This window comes from Malaclemys terrapin, chromosome 2 (genome assembly GCF_027887155.1).
Source record: "Malaclemys terrapin pileata isolate rMalTer1 chromosome 2, rMalTer1.hap1, whole genome shotgun sequence".
Lineage (NCBI taxonomy): Eukaryota > Metazoa > Chordata > Testudines > Emydidae > Malaclemys > Malaclemys terrapin.
Window position 1 is genome coordinate 250,442,273 of NC_071506.1, and position 17,306 is coordinate 250,459,578.

Below are 17,306 nucleotides of genomic sequence, written 5' to 3' on the forward strand. Positions count from 1 at the left end.
GAATTGTTGTAATGTCTTAAATTAATGGAGATATCCTATCTCCTAGAACTGGAAGGGACCTTGAAAGGTCATTGAGTCCAGCCCCCTGCCTTCACTAGCAGGACCAAGTACTGATTTTTGCCCCAGATCCCTAAGTGGCCCCCTCAAGGATTTAACTCACAACCCTGGGTTTAGCAGGCCAATGCTCAAACCACTGAGCTATCCCTCCCCCCAAATGTTATTTTTATTTGTCAAATTGTGTGGCGTTTGATCTATAATTTTATGGAGATTATCATCCAACTGGAGTATCTTCCCCTCTCATACCAGTTTTTCTTGTGGAAGATATTCTTGTAGATTGTTTATTAAGCTGACCCTTTTCCATGGGCTGTCAATAATGTTGGGTATACTCATGTTCTCTGGACAGCTTAGCAAACATCTGGTACAGTATTTGAATTTATGTTAATATATTAAGGAATGTCCAGCTATACATCTGTCTTGAAGAAAATAAGGTTTTTGCACATCTTGAGATCATATGGACCTGCCTTTATCTATTGACACCTCTTCAATGTTCTCCCAACTCTCGTATCTCCTGTTGTGGATGGAGATTTGTGAGTCTCCATGGTCTCTTTTTGGCTTATATGAAACTGTCTTGTACAATTTTTGTTGCTATACGATTGGAGAATCTTGGTTTTGTGGAAACTCATTTCAAGTTTTTTAGTATGAATCTAACAAACATAGTCTTTTTAGAGAAGAGATAGCTAATTACTTATCTATAATTCTAATTTTCTGAAGATATTTGATTAGATTTCTAATTTCTAACCCACCTCCCCTCAGGCTTATGGAGAGAGGACATTTTCTGTGTCTAAATTTTTCTTGTTTTTTATCATATGCATATTCTTTGGGCATATCTGTTACGTTTAAAATGCGGAGAGCTCTTTGCTTCCAGCTCATCAAGGAACTGAAGGAGAATGTTGTTGTTAGTTGGTCTCAGATGGAGAATGAGGGTGGTTTGCCTGTGAAAAGGGCCCCAAACTGTTGAAAACAAGAGTAGTTATGGCTTGTTATAAGGTCATAGGTTAAGTAATCTATTTCTTGCTCATCTTGCAGTATTACTAGTGTTAGTGTTTTAATTAAATGCATATATTTTTGAATATATTATAATTTGGTTATATATCACATCTAGATAGGCAAAATTCAGATAATACAGAAATAGGTTAAATGAAAAACTATAACTTTTCCCAAAAATGCATCTGGAATTGAAATTCTGACTCTTGCTCACAGGCTGAGGCAAAAAAAAATTGATTACTTGTTCATAGATAGCTAAACTAAAACTTCAAATTGGTTTTCAGACAAGAAAATAAGGTGGTCCCAATTTTCAGGTTGTAGTCTTATTTTCTCGAGTAAATTTAAAACGAAATACTGTTGCTGGTGTCACTGTCTTATAGGCAAATTTCTGCATTCTGTCTCATGCTTCAACTGTTGTTACCAGGGTTTCATTTTGATTCTCTTGACTCCATGATCATACACCTTTTGTCCATGCTGCAATAGAAAATAAATGTCACTGCCACCACCTATCTGCGACTGAGTCAGAACTGAGCCTATAATACTTTGAAGTCAGTTAAAATTCTCATATTTAAATATCATATGTAGTATTCCTCTAGTTTGAAATCAAAATAACACAAGTACAATCTTCCACTAGAGTTGCATACTGTTGCTGTTGGGTGCCTACTCTGACTGTCCACAAATAGCTTCTGTTCTTTAAGTTCATTATAGGAAAACCCATCTTCTGTTCCTGTAGTGCTAAAGGACAAAAGAACATATCCTGACAGGCTTGTGGTGGCCTGTGGTGAAAAGTTTTGTTAATCATATATGAAACCGATCACTTTTTGTGTATTTTATGGTCCTTAATTGTAATTTTAGAGGAAACCATTGTTAAAAGGCACACTCATTTTCCTCTTCACTCCATGTACATTGTAGTAGATCACATGTTTTTTTAAACAATAGGTCTCTGTGAAATCAAAGCATTGAAACCATGTATGTGGTAGTTGCTGTTTGTTCTCAGAAAACCAAAATTATTTCCCCCATTCAAATTTGCCATCCTTAAGAGGCAGGGTTGTCTTTCATTGCTGTGAGTTCCACCAGAGACCTCTTGCATAACCTCAAATGAGATATTTCTCAAGATAGAAAGAGAGACATCAGGTATAATATTACATCCATCCGTCTACGATTTCTGTCCACAGACTTGCCTGTCTTGATCTCCTCAAGAATATTCCCAGCTTGGACTACCTGAAAATGTTTCTTCAAAGTGTTCATACCGACTAGCAATCCAGCATATACACCTCTACTCCGATATAATGCTGTCCTCGGGAGCCAAAAAATCTTACCGCGTTATAGGTGAAACCGCGTTATATCGAACTTGCTTTGATCCGCCAGAGCGCACAGCCCTGCCCCCCCAGAGCACTGCTTTACCATGTTATATCCGAATTTGTGTTATATCGGGTCGCATTTATTGGGGTAGAGGTGTATTGTAGATACCTCCCAAATAGCAAGAGTTTGATGTTTTTCCTCTTTTGGGACTGAAATGGAAAACATTAAAATGTCTTTCAAAATACATTCACGCTTCTAAAGATAGGATTAATTTTTTTTTGAGATCCTGAATTGCAAGCTCAAGTTTGCTGTAGTGCACAACAGCAACATAAAAAGGGTGTATGTTGTCTAAATTTGGCCTATACACCACTTGAACAGCCTTTATTCACTGCTGCACTTTCTAAATTTAGGCTAGTCAGTTCTAATTTGAACTCAACCACTTTTAAAGCTCTTTTTACTTTGTGTATGTTACCATTAGCTGTCCCAGATTCGAAGTCTACTTCTGTATGTCAGCAAAGGGAGTACAAAATTTGTCATGCACAAATCTGCTGTATACCTTACTCTTGCTCTGCTACAGACTTGTCAGTAGATCCATGCAATGTGCACAGCAATAAATCTTGCATTCTGTATGCATTCCTGAGAAGTTTTTTACAGTTGTCTCTATTAAGATATGTACTCCAATGATATAGATGATCCATGAATAAGATCATTTTTAGTCTTGTTCTAAATTTTGAACATTATTTTTGGACTTATTTCAAATCTGAAACCATGTTTAGTGACTGTGTAAGTGATGTTAAACAAAGTGTCAAACCATTTGTCTCCTCATGTTCTGTTTTAAAGAGTAAGAAGTATTAACTTCTTGTGGGCAAATTTTCACATCTTCTGCTTCCATGCATTTTATGTTAGTATAGAGAAGTGATGTACATGTGAGAATCAACATAAAAGCTCTTATAACCCACTTACACGAGAACTGCCTTTATCAGAAAGCTACTCATGTTTTCTAGAAATTATACAGAACATTTAATATTTCTGTCACATAATCCATGGATGCTTAGCTATCCATGAATTCTGGAAAATGTGTCTTTTACGTCTGTTTTTTATATACCTTAGCATACTCTTCTAAGCCACATGTTTTATGCTGACTTTGCCCAGAGCCTCAAGTATTACTCTCTGCAGAGTCACCCCTAAAAAACAATAGGGTGGTTTAATGTGTTAGACATTTTTCAAACTAGTCCCAGTGAAGTCAGTGGGACTACTCCTGGAGTAAAGTGCTACTGAATGTGACTAACGGTATTAGAATCTGGTTCTTTTACGGGTGTAGCAAAGTACTGAGAGAAGCCATCTCCCTCCTAAAACCAAATGGATTTTGCAGAAACAGCAAATAGTCAAACTGTAGTATATTTTATTACAAAGCCTATATTGGATGAATTGGCAAATTAAACTATTGCTGGTCTTTCTGAAAAAATAACTATGAAGTTTTTCACTCCATGATCATTAAACTATTTGATAGTACATTTTATCTTGCAAAATTTATTCTCCATCTTAAAATCAAACTAAACTAGGAGTTTCAGCAACCTACTGCTAATTTTGCAAGGTTCTTAACAGTTCTAAAAAGCCTACTGTTGAATGGCTGAAAAATTTAAGCTGTTTCTTGTCTTTCTGGCAATGGTAGGAATGTTTTTGAACTACCTGGCTGTAGCAGAAAATTCCAGACCCAATCTCTTTCCTCCCAATTGCCAAAGACTTCTTATGGGAAAATTAACATTCACAGAGATGCCAATTCTCATGATTTAATCGCGAGTCTTGCAGCATTTGGTGTTTTTTCTTGAAGTCTCTGTGGCGTTTGGGTTTTTGAGTATATGGAATAGCACCACTTCTCCCATCAAATCTGACTACTCTGTGCTCAGACTTGTCTGTCAGTTTTATTTTAAAAATACACAAGAACCCTTCTTAAACTTCAAGAATGCTCTTACAACATTTGAGTTTTTTAAACTGATATATGTAGTACAATAATGGTTATCTTTTTATTTTCAGAAAAGCATTTTTCATTTAAATTATTTATTTTCAGTTGCACAATACAATACGCAATTCTTTATCCATTTCAACTTGGACTATAGCTCATTGGAGAAGTAAACTGATTATAGGCTCACTTGAAAGCAAGCATTTTAGCAGAAAATTGTGGTAGTGCTAATATTTAGATGTATTCTATATGGTGTACAAAAGCTATATTGATCTGTCACACATATTTTAGAAAAAAATATTATTAAATCAGAACAAGTGTTTCTTAGACATTTGAAATATTCTGGAGTTTAGAATATTTCTATCACTGTGTTTGAAATCCTAATACATTAATTTTCTGTAATGTGCATTAAATAATCTTGACTTCAGCTTTTTTTAGTTAACTTGCTAGATTAATTTTCTGTAGTAAATATACGCCTTCTAATGAATACAAGAGAGAAATTTTATATAAAACTTTTTGTTTGTTTGTTTGTTTTCAGGTATTTATAGCAGCAATGATGTAGCAGTATCATTTCCTAATGCAGTATCTGGCTCAGGATCTAGCACTCCCGTTTCCAGTTCTCATTTACCTCAGCAGGCTTCTGGTCACTTGCAGCAAGTGGGGGCTTTGTCACCTTCAGCTACACCTTCTGTAACTACTATTGTTGCTACAACTCAGGTAAATCATCACAGGCATTTGGATGGGTAAAAATATTATTACAAATTGTTTTTCAGTTTATAAGAATTAAAGATTTCCCAGCTTGGAAAATTTCAGTCCAAATTGTTCTAGTTGGAGAATTTAAAAGCAACTGGAAACAGGGTCGTACAATGGGAAGCATCTGACAACCTTAATAACAGGCATTGCCATCAGCCCCGCGTATAACATTTGGCCCTCTAAGAGGTCAATTTCCCAGAGCTGAAAACTATTATGAGCAAAAGTGATTGGGAGGAAATACTTAATCTGAATGATGAGTAGGAGTTGTTTAAAAATATTTTACTAGCTGCCCAAAATGCCATAATTCTGCAATCCGAAAAGAAGGCTATGCCTGGTTGAGAAGGGAAGGGAGTGAAAGCAGCAATAATAAAATAAAATAACCCAATATATTTTACAAATGGGGAAAAGGAGGGTAGTTCATAGCAATGACTATAAATCAGAAATTACACAATGCAGACAATTGATAAGATAAACATATTAATGAAAAGTATTATGGCCATTAGTGTTAGACAATAAACAATTTTATTTTTGCATACCCGTCTTCATGCAGTGCTTTGAGACCTACTAGTGAATAACCACTGTGTAAATACAGAGCACTGCTGCTGTTGTTTTTAAATGGAATCCAAGGGTGATCGCTTTTGGTTCCTTGTTTAAGCTCTAACCTACACTCCCCTTGAAAGCCAAACACAGAATCTCAAAATTCCTTCATTCAGCATTGTCAGGCAGATAAACTGATGCACGTGCTTGAATGTCTTGTTTTTCAGTTTCCTTAAAAAAAACAAAACAACAACAAACAAAACAAAACAAAACAAAAACCCTACAACACCACACGCACAACGTGGAAATTCAATACAAAAAGTTGAATTAGAACAACATAAAGTTTGCAAAAAGTGAAATGTTAACAAGTTAGGAAGTTCCAAAATTAATTATTTTTACTCCTTAGTAGTATTTAATTACATTATCTTACTACCTTTCCCCCCTCTCCCCCCCACAAACCCATGCTTTATTCAGTACACAGCTTGGATAATGAATCAGGCAGTGTTAGGTAGTAAATAAGGCTGTTTATCTGTAGCATCCTTGACTCAGACACTGGGGATGTTGGAAAATGTGTAGTGAATGAACTAGGAGGCTGCAGAAAGAAAGAGCGGTCTTGTAAATTTGCTAAACCACTCAGAACTTGAAGAACTAGGTTCTGTGTCTGGTTTTGCCACAGAGTTCTTATGTGATATTGGGTAAGTCATTTAGATCAAAATTTTCAGAAGTAGCCAGTAATTGTATGCTTCTCAGTGTTTGTGTTTCTAACTCCAGATGTCCAGGACTTTTTGGCAGTACTGAGCACTCTCCATTCTAGTTGAAATCTGTTGGAGCGGTGGGACCATACCACCTTTGCGAAAAAAAGCAGACTTAGTTGGGTACCCAGAAATTAAGATGCCCAAAGGGGACATTTTGCCCTTAACCATTGCACCTCAGTTCCCAATCTGTAAAACAAGGATAATACCACCCTACTCCACAAAAGTGTTGTGAAGGTAGGTTGATTAATGCTTGTGAGGAACTCAGATACTATGGCAATGACTGCCTTATGAAAAACCAGGAAGTAGTAAAAGCTAGAACTGGTAGGAAAAAGGAAATCCCTTCTCCCCCAGCCCCCCCAAAAAATCCTCCCAAACCAGGACAAAACATCAAAGATGGAAATGTTTAGCTTCCTAGTTGTCTGTCTAGAAGGCTCTTGTCAGTTTTATTTTCTGCCAAATTGATAAGAGCCTTCCAGCCCAGCTACCAAAGAGTTAGAAAGCCCAGTCACTCAGCCTTCCCCCAGCCTTGGGGCTAAAGATTCAGAGAGCCTGAGCACTCAGACTCTGGCCCTAGAGCTGGGATGGAGGCTGAAAGGTTTCTGCTTTTCCAACCCTGGAGCTGGGGCGGAGGCTGAGAGCCAGGACACTCAGCCTCAGCAGCCCTCCTGGAAAACTTGTGTCAATTTCACTTTTAGCAGAAGAGTGGGAAATTTCCTGCGGAAAATTTAAGTTTTGCAAAAAGGGAAATTTTTGTCGGAAAAATCAGTCAGATGAAAAATTTCCAACCAGCTCTAACAAAAATTGTTTAATCAGTGCAGGGTTCAGAGGTTGTGCAGAAAATAAGGCATGGGACAACACAATGAATATTAATAAGGCCCTACCAAATTCACAGTCCATTCTGGTCAATTTCATGGCCAGAGGATTTTAAAATTGGTCAATTACATGATTTCAGATGTTTAAATCTGATATTTCACAGTTCTGTAACCATGGGGGGGCCTGACCCAAAATGGGATCAGGTTGCAAAGTTGTTGTAGGAGGGTTCCCAAGATTGCCACTCTCACTTCTATGCTGTCTTCAGAGCTGGGCTCTGAAGGCAGTACCCTCCCAGCAGTTAGAGGAGGTTCCCGGAGGTGGAGGTGTGAGTAGGATCTGCCCCATGTTGCTGGGAGCACCCCAGCCAAGGGTTCCTAGCTTGTAGTCCATGCCAGAGACAGATTAAGGTAGGTGCCCCCAGGCAGTTTGCTAGCCCCTAGGAAAAATGAATGCGCCAGCCCTGGAAAAAGCCCCAGGGTAGAAGCCCCTATCGGGTCACTCCCCTGCAGGAGCCACAGGGAAAGAAGCCCCGAGCCCCGGCTGAAGTGGCAGGGGGGAGAAGTCGCGAGCCCGGGCTGCCCCAAACCCTGGCTGGAGCGGCAGTGGGGAGACGCCCCGAGCCCGGGCTGCCCCAGCTGGAGCGGCAGGGGGCCAAAAGCCCCGAGCCCCGGCTGGAATGTTTGGGGGCTCAACCCCCAAATCTGGGCTGCCCTGAGCCCCGGCTGAAGTGGCTTGGAGGTGGATGCCCCGAGCCCGGGCTGCCCCGGCTGAAGTGGCTTGGGGGTGGATGACGTCCTGAGCCCCAGCTGCCCAGAGCCCTGGCTGGAGCAGCTCATGAGTGGACACCCCAAGCCCGGGCTGCCCTGGCCGAGGTTGGAAGGAGCGCAAGCCCACAGCCCCTGGAGGAGCTGCCGGGGAAGGAAGCCAAGAGCTCAGCGCCTGGAGCTACGGCAGAAGCCGAGGTGGGAGGGGAGGGGAGAAGCCCAGAGCCCAGGCTGCCCCGGTTGTGAGGGGGTGGAGGGGAAGAGGAGTTCTGAGCTGCCCTGGCTGGAGTAGCAGGGGGCAGAAACCCCGAGCCCAGGCTGCCCCAGCTGCAGCCACCAGGAGCGGAAGCCCCCAATGGAGGAAGCCCTGGGCACGGCACCTGCAGCAGAACGGGGGGGGGGAGAGGAGGGAAAGAGCCCAGGCTGCTGTTGCCAGGAGCAAAAGCCCCCTGCCTATCAGAAGCCGCTGTGGGAGGAAGCCCCGAAAGCCCCGAGCTCAGTACCTGGAACTGCAGCGGAAGTGGGAGGGGGAAAAAAGCCCAGAGCCCAGCTCCTGGGCTGCTGCAGTGCACAAGTGAGAGTCTATCAGTCTCATTTCTGCGCTGCCTCTGGATGTGGGTCTGATCTCCCCACCAAGAGCGGCTGTGCAGGGGAAGGACAACTCCTGTCCCTCCCCAGCATGGCTAGATTAGCAGCTAGGAGCCCCAGGCTCCCAGCAGCAGGGGAGATCAGATTTCATGGGAGAGGGCTGATTTCACACTCCATGACATGTTTTTCACAGCCATGAAATTGGTAGGGCCCTAAATATTAAAGATAAAAATTATTGATCAGCTGCTTCACCATTCATTCACCTGTCAGTAGTTGTGCATGCATTCTGGTGAATGTTTTAGTTATTTTTTTAAGAGTGAGAGAAAAAGATTGAGAAAATAACTTAAAATTCACCAGAACATGTCTAAAACTTTCCAGACTCATTGTTTATTTGAAAATTTATCACTTGGAACAACTCTTGCACCCTCCTCCCCCACCTCTTTTCCGTTTCTGCTGCCATTTGTAGACAATATGACTCACTGGCCACCATGCCTCCAGTGGCTGTGCATGGTGTAGCAGGCTCTCCTTTGTATCTCGTTCTGACTGTCCTTCCAGCCCTGCAGTGGTCTGCTGCTTCTTGTAACTCAGCCCTCTGGCCGGGTCACTTTTAGTCCTGCCCCTTCCGGGACAACCCAAGTACAATGTGCCACTGGTCTGGAGGCCTCACACCAGAGGTTTGGACCAACTTCAGGCGATTAGGACTGCCAGCCCTTGGCTCTGTGGTCTTCATGCTCCCATCCTACACAAACTTGTAGGGGAACCAGGCCTGCTCTCTACTCTGGGTTCCAGCCCAGAGACCTTGAATGAAGCAGAGTTCGTTCAGACTCTCTGCTGTTTCCCTGGGCTGCTTCCTACAGTGGCCTTTAGGTAGGCATTTCTCATATCTCTTCCCAAGCTGACTCTTGCAGGATCCAAAACAAAGGGGATCCAATCTAGTTGAGAAACAAAAAGGTTCTGCACCAGGCCTACCTGCCCCAAGGGTTTTAGCTCCAGCTGATCATCCTTCACTCTCCCAGCTAACCCCCATTAAGCTTGGCTTTTCCTCTTACCTCCTCTCTCCAGGATTGACAATTACTGCAGGTGTTGGAAGGCAAAGCTGATTACACGCACAGGCCTCATTAACCCTTCCTGGTCTAGTGTGGGGTTGGTATACCATCTCACACCTCCCCATTGCTTTCCTTAGCTGGGCCTCTGCTCCTTGTACTATACATTTACATTCAATGAGACTTTATTGGCATGACAAGCAATTCAACTGTTACCAAAATATAAGAAAAAGACAGACCCCGCAGGTATCTGTCAGAGATGCATACGACCACTTAAGATAGGTATACACAGTGTGTTTTGAGGGTTCATCTGCTGTGTGTCTGTTTGTCATTGCTGTCCATTCTTCATCCAGTGGCAAGTTACTATGTAGGATGTACCATGCTGCTGTCTTTCCTTTATCCCAAAGTCAGGCACAATTTTTCCTTCTCACTTTCTGATGAGAAGTTTTTTGATTCCTGTTAATGTGAGGAAATAAGCTTTCTTGCATTTCTTTGCATTTGGACAGTGAAGTACAAATAGTCTCTGTCACCATCTCTTCTTTGTCATACTGGCTACACAGTTGCTCCTCTGAGTTTAAACTGTGCTTTATATCTGTTGGTTTGCACCTAGTTTGTGATAATTGATTCTGTATTTGCAGAGTCTGCCTTAGTTTTTCACATTTTACTATGATGAGGTTGTTTGATAGTTTTGTACGGGGATCTGTAGAAGTCTAGCATGTTGCTTTTTTTATTTGTTCTTATATTCTCAGTGATTAGTATACTGATGCTCTGGCATCTTAAGTATTTTTTGGTATTGAGCAGGATTGTTTGTGCTCCATTGGGCAGGAAGTTATAATTGTTAGACCCAGGGAGCAGATATATAAGTAGATCATAATTTCATTATAATGGCACAAGATTGCCACTAATGTTAGGTTGTGTCATGACTAAGGGTAATATTTTGTTGCAGATATTTTTTAGTAAAAGTCATGGACAGGTCACGGGCAATAACCAGAAATTCACAGAAGCCTGTGACTTGTCCCTGACTTATGCTAAAAATATCCCTGACAAAATGGGAATGAAGGAGCATTCAGCATCTGCAGCGGCTGGAAGCTCTGGGGTCCCCCGCTGCCTGCTGGGGTCCTCCCCCTCCCACCATGGCTGAGAGGTTGGGGGTCACCTCATCACCTGCAGAGGCCAACAGCTCTGGAGACCCCGGACCCGGGCAGCTGCAGGGGACAACCTTAACTCTGCACTTCCTGGTTTTCAGAAGTTTGAGTTTTACTCAACTCAGCAATCTGCAAGGGGATGACATAACCCCAGCAAAACTAAACTCTGCATTAATGAGTTTTTTGCCATTGAATTTAGATGTACTTTTTGATCCTCTAGTTTAGTGGTTCTCAACCTATTTTCCATTGTGGGGCACATATGTAGCTCAGTCTGTATGTGTTATGCAGGGCCACATCCACACAATATATATACTACTTGTATGGCCCTGAGGATGTCACATGGGCCACAGCTGTGTGCTGATTGGACTGTAAGTTGCCTATGGGCCACGGGGTTGAGAACCATTGCTCTAGTTCTTCGTTGTGAAAGGGAGTGTTTGCTGTTTTGGCTGAGATGGAATCAAAAGTTAACTATTCTTTTCTGTATGTTGATTAAATGGGGGAAATCAGCCCAGTTCTGGTCTGTAGTCATTGTTGCTGGAGTTCCTGTGCATATGGGTGGATTTGTAGAACTGCACTTGTAGATTTTCTGTTGGAGTGTTATCCCAGTCAGCGTATGATTGTACTGTCAAATAATTTTAGCAGTAGTTTTACTAGGGAGATTGTATGTATCTAGTGGTTTCTTTATAACATAGAAGATCCGTTGACTTTTTTCTTTAATGCTTTTGTAACCAGTCTGAAGTTCCTTGATGCATTTATTATGAGATATAGGAATGTGTAATTTTAGTATGTTCAAGCTCCATGTCTCTGTAATAAAATTTGATTCTATTTTGGTAGTTCAGGGACTATTTTCCAAATTAACCTGTAGGGTCCATTTATTGCAGTAGGTTTCTAGAAGTAAATTTCTCTGTGAGGCCATTTTTTGTAGGTGATAGCATGACCAGGTCTTCAGCATACAGCAGACATTTTATTGCACCTACAGTTTCATCGTCAGCAGGCATCTCCCAGTTAGCAAAGCTGTAAGGCAGCTACAGGAGATGTGTAGAGAGCGGGGCCTGGGTAGTCAGGTCTAATGTTTAGAGTCAGGAGCCTGGAGCTGGGATCAGAGTTAAGTGCCAAGCCAATGGTTAGAGCTGGAGACAAAGTCAGGTGCCAAGTCACAGGTCAGAACCAGAGACAAAATTAGGAATCAAGCCAGGATTTGAAGCCAGAGTTAGCATCAGGTATAGGGTATAGGAACAGGTACCTGAAGCGATGCATGAAAGCGGGAAGCGGAAACAGACTAGGGTCTGGGATAAGAAGGACAGGAACCAGGAACAGGCTGGGAGGCAGGAACCAGGAACAGGTGGGAAGGCAGGGCTCAGGAGTCAAGAAAGTAGGCAGGGTCTGGAGTAGAGCCAGCCAAGGATTTCTCTGGTCACTAGGATGACTTCCTGTACCTTTTTCTGGTTTAAGTAGAACTTCCCAGAAAATTGGTGGGGCTGGATGTCTTCCCCCAGTCAGGAGCTTTGTAGTGGGGCCCTTTGCAAGCTAGAGCTTCACTGGCCCCTTTCTCCAGTCAGTCAGGTGAGCTGCAGGTCTGAGCGCTACCTGAGGACCTGCAGGCCCAGGTTCAAGGCCCATGATTAAGGCTACATTTTAGTCATGGGTATTTTTTCTAGAAGCCATGGACAGGTCACGGGCAGTAAACAAAAATTCATGGCCCGTGACCTGTCCATGACTTGTACTACGTACCCCTAACTAAACCTTGGGCCAGGGGACTGAAACCCCTGCTGGTGCTGTGGGATCCTGCTGGTGCTGCCGGGGAGGGTTGACAGGGCTGGCAGGCTCCCTACCTGGCTCTGCGCAGCTCCCAGCAGCCAGCATGTCCCTGCAGCTCCTAGGGGAGGGAAGGCCAGGGGGGCTCCATGCACTGCCCCCACTATGAGTGCCAACTCCGCAGTGCCCATTGGCCGCGCTGGGGGGGAGTGTGTGCCAGTGTGTGTCCCGAGACTGTGCCATCAGCAGCCAGTGCATCTGGCCCAGAGGCTGCTTGGGCAGCCCCAGAGCCAGCTGCGGTGGTCGCTGTAGAAGTCACGGAAAGTCACAGAATCCATGACTTCCGCGACCTCCGTGATAGACACACAGCCTTACCCATGATCCCTCACAAAATGTGGCTTGCAACTGAAAGTAATCTTCAAGAATATTACGCAGCAGACTATCTTCACTCCTCCGGTCAGTCAGGATGGTTGCAGCAGTGAATCTTCTTCCTTCCCCTAAAGCTTTTGCATGAGCCCTGCTCCTTCCTTCCAAGCTGCTCTGTTTACTTTTTTCCTAGTTCCCTTTTCTTCTCCCACTTCCCTACTGTGCTGCCCTGAACTGAGCAACTGGTAGAAGGAAAGAAGTGGAAGAGAGACAGCTACTAGCTGCAACTCCAGCCCCTTTAGGGAAGATCCTCCTTCCCCATTTCCCCTCCTTGCACCTTGTCCACAGCCTCTCATGCATATAGAAAGGGACGGTCATAGGGTTTCACTTCCCCCTCTCTCTCATTCCCAGGCACAGGCTTAGTGAGAGGGCACAGAGAGCTGGAAAGAGAGAGGATGGCTCCATCTCTCCCAACAGTTCATTTAAAAAAAAATTGTTGGGGAAGAGAGGCTGCCCCCACTTTCCTGTATCTAGCTTTGCATCTAGCAACAATGGATGAACATATTAGCTGGGGTTTTCATCACTGAGCTTCAGAGATAACAACCTAGTAAGGGGGACTAACCTCTCCTGTAAGGTTTGTCTTGACTGGGATCACAGGTGCTTTTAACACTTTTACTGTCAAGGGCCACCATCTTCCCTGAGGGCAGTTTGACCTGCATTGGGAATAATGGAAGGACATCAACATTTTGAAAGTGTGTCTTTGATTAAGAGAAACTGACGGCTTCACTCCAATTGAGAACAGTAGGAGATGTCAGCCATTTTGAACGAGGGCAGTTCTTCATAGATTTGTCTGTAGCAGAACATTATTCATCAATCCTGCTGAAGAAGAATATTTCAGTTATGAAAAATAATGGTAAAAATGATTAAAGGGAAAAAACCTATTAATCCTAAAATAAAAAAAAATATTTAGAGTGTAGCCATGCATCAGATTTCAGTGAGTGTTAACTCTACGGGAAGTTTGAGGAGTCTATCCTATTTCTTTAGCAAGGTGACTTGGGACAAAAAAAGTCTGACACAGGATGCTAAATTTCTTAAGTCAACCATTTTCAAATTAATTTTAACTCCTAAACTATCAGAAAATTAATTCTTTTCTGTAATTTCTGTAATTAAGTACTGTAAGTATTGTAATTTTGAGGAGCTATGCTGTATTGTATAACAAAATGGTTGAATCCTTGTTTTAAATGCAAAACTGAATTCAACCTTAACTATGGAAAACAAAAGCCATGATTCAATAATGTATAGAATGCCTTTCATCCTTAAAAAATAATAGAATTCTATATAGGCTTAATCAGTCAGCTGAAATGTAGCCAACTCTTAGGAGGAAATAGTAGCCGTTCTGTACCTGCAACACTACTCTGTAATTTTTTAGTAGAGGGAAGTGTACAAACATAATTACTACGAGTTGTTGTATATTTTTATTTGAGTAACCTTTCTTTGAGTATTTGGCAGTATTAGGAGATTAACTGGCAGATACAGTCCTCAAAGAAGGTGGGTCTGAGGAGATCTAGTTAAATAAGAGTGCCGGATTGCTCTTTCAAAATGGACCTCCACTTTAAATATCTGAACTCTAAGTAGCAGCTTTACATCTCTTTTTAATACAAACATTTGTAAGACATATCATATAGGCTTCTTTGTATAAAAATATTCTAAGACCTTCAGAATCAAAACTGTCAAGTCCAAGTTGAAACTATTAGTATCACAGGCTTGGTCCTATTTGATTTTCCTGAAAAACCTTGGTAATAAAGCAATTAGAGTCGAAGACATACAGGGAGTATTTGTGTCCATCCAGAAGTACAGCAGTAGAACCTCAGAGTTATGAAGACCTCAGGAATATTCGTAACTCTGAACAAAACATTATGGTGGTTCATCCAAAAGTTTACAGCTGAACATTTTCTTAATACATCTTTGAAATGTTATTATGCAGAAGAAAAATGCTGCTTTCCCTTTATTTGTTTAGTAGTTTATATTTAACACAGTACTGTACTGTATTTGTTTTTTGTTTTGTTTGGTCTCTGCTGCTGTCTGATTGCGTACTTCCAGTTCCAGTTCGTAACTCTGGTGTTCGTAATTCTGAGGTTGTATTGTAAGGTATCTGTGAAAGTGCCAGCATGTCTGCCTTCTCCGGAACAGTACTAAAGGCATTGTGTGTTCTCTCATTTGGGAAAGAGGTCTATGTTTGAGATCCCCCTTCCATCCCAAATCTGGAAGTAATCACAAAATGCTTGAGACACCTCTTATGATGAGTGTTGTGATGAGGAGAGGCTGAGGGAACTGGGATTGTTTAGTCTGCAGAAGAGAAGAATGAGGGGGGAATTTGGTAGCTGCTTTCAACTACCTGAAAGGGGGTTCCAAAGAGATCTAGACTGTTCTCGGTGGTACCAGATGACAGAACAAGGAGTAATGGTCTCAAGTTGCAGTGTGGGAGATTTAGGTTGGATATTAGGAAAAACTTTTTCACTAGGAGGGTGGTAAAGCACTGGAATGGGTTACCTAGGGAAGTGGTGGAATCTCCTTCCTTAGAGGTTTTTAAGGTCAGGCTTGACAAAGCCCTGGCTGGGATGATTTAGTTGGGGATTGATCCTGCTTTAAGCAGGGGGTTGGACTAGATGACTTCCTGAGGTCCCTTCCAACCCTGATATTCTATGATTCAGCTCAGAGTTCCCATTAATATATTGCCCTTGCCAGGCAGATGAAGGGGTGAAGGAGTGATTGAATGCATGATACTCCATGACCAAAGCTGTGCACAGATTTTTGACACAGTGAAGAGTGAGTTCTTCGTTGTCATTTTGTGTAATATTACAGAGGGGAAAATGCACTGAAGGAGCATTAAGGTTGCAAAGCCAAGCACTCAGAAGTTAGAAAATGCCAAAATTAAGGTTGCCCAGGCAACCTTAATTTGGCCCCTTTCTGCATATGCATATGCATATCTTTAATTACATAATCTCAGACTATTTTTTCCACAGGGCCCTTGTCTCATTTAATGTACAGGATGGACAGTGCTTACTGAATGAGCAGCTATACAATATTTCATTTTATTCTCATCATTCAGTGTCTGGCCCCATGCATTATTTATTGCATCATTTATTTCCTGCTCTGAGTACAAAATTAATTTCCTTGGGGGGGTTTCTGTGGTGTTTATCTGAACATCTGAGTTCTTCACATAAATTAATGACAAGTTTCAGAGTAATAGCCGTGTTAGTCTGTATCCGCAAAAAGAAGAACAGGAGTACTTGTGGCACCTTAGAGACTAACAAATTTATTAGAGCATAAGCTTTCGTGGACTACAGCCCACTTCTTCGGATGCATATAGAATGGAACATATAATGAGGAGATATATATACACACATATATATACACATATGTGTGTATATATATCTCCTCATTATATGTTCCATTCTATATGCATCCGAAGAAGTGGGCTGTAGTCCACGAAAGCTTATGCTCTAATAAATTTGTTAGTCTCTAAGGTGCCACAAGTACTCCTGTTCTTCTTTTTACATAAATTAATGAATTTATCGTCACAGCACCTATGAGAGGAATGATGGCATTATTCCCATTTTACAGATGGGGAAATAAGGCACAGAGACGCTAATGTCAAAAGTATCCACTAATTTTGGGTGTCCGGTTTGAAATCCCATGGCCTGATTTTTCAGAGACCATAGCATTTTATAGAACTTTATTTGTTCAGACCACTGGTCTCATTGACTTCATTTAGAATTCTAGGTACCTCAAGTTCGGCACCCAGAAAATGAGGAACATGCACTTAGCGGTCACCTGTGAAAAGCTTGGTTTAAATGATTTGCCTGGCATTACATAGGATCTATTGCAGAGGCAGGATTGAAATGAGATGACAGTCTCATTCATACCACAACTCTGAATAATCCCCACAGCAGGTCCATTCTGTGCATTGAGTGAGGTGGGGGTTTGGTGGATAAGTAAGGTCTTAGGAGGTTTCCAGAAACCTTGTATTATAATTATATGTTAATTTAAATAGGTACCCCATTTTGAACCCAAGCCATCATTCACAACCACAAATGATGGCTGAAGATGAGGATTAGACACTCTTTGGATTATCCACTATAATAAAGAACGTCTGTGGCACAGTAACCATGGTCTAAAATAGCATCCTAATGATTCATCTCCAAATCCAGAGTCTGAAATAGGCACATACTACACGAATGATTAGTCTCATTTTTCATACACGGAAACTGTGCCTTTGGAAGCCACGATTCTCTTGGACCTTTTTTCTTCCGTTGGGAGAAGCTAGTCAGACAAATAGGAATCTTATCTTCCCAACCCTTTGTAATTTGCTATTCTCAAATGAACTGTAGCTCTCATTTAGACTTCAAGTAAGTCTGTCCTCTTAGCATCCTACTCCTGCAGAACAAATGTGGAAACCCTTCCTTGGTCATTTCCATGGT

At 42.0% G+C, this 17,306-nt stretch overlaps 1 protein-coding gene across 5 annotated transcripts in view; it reads left to right on the top strand.

Annotated features, from left to right (window-relative positions):
* MLLT10 (MLLT10 histone lysine methyltransferase DOT1L cofactor) overlaps positions 1–17,306 on the top strand; it is a 209,436-nt gene that overhangs the window by 162,544 nt on the left and 29,586 nt on the right. For all 5 annotated transcript variants that reach the window (XM_054020656.1, XM_054020659.1, XM_054020657.1 and 2 more), the window contains one exon: positions 4,845–5,023. In XM_054020656.1, coding sequence (XP_053876631.1) covers positions 4,845–5,023 — 179 coding nt within the window. The remainder of the gene's footprint in view (positions 1–4,844; positions 5,024–17,306) is intronic.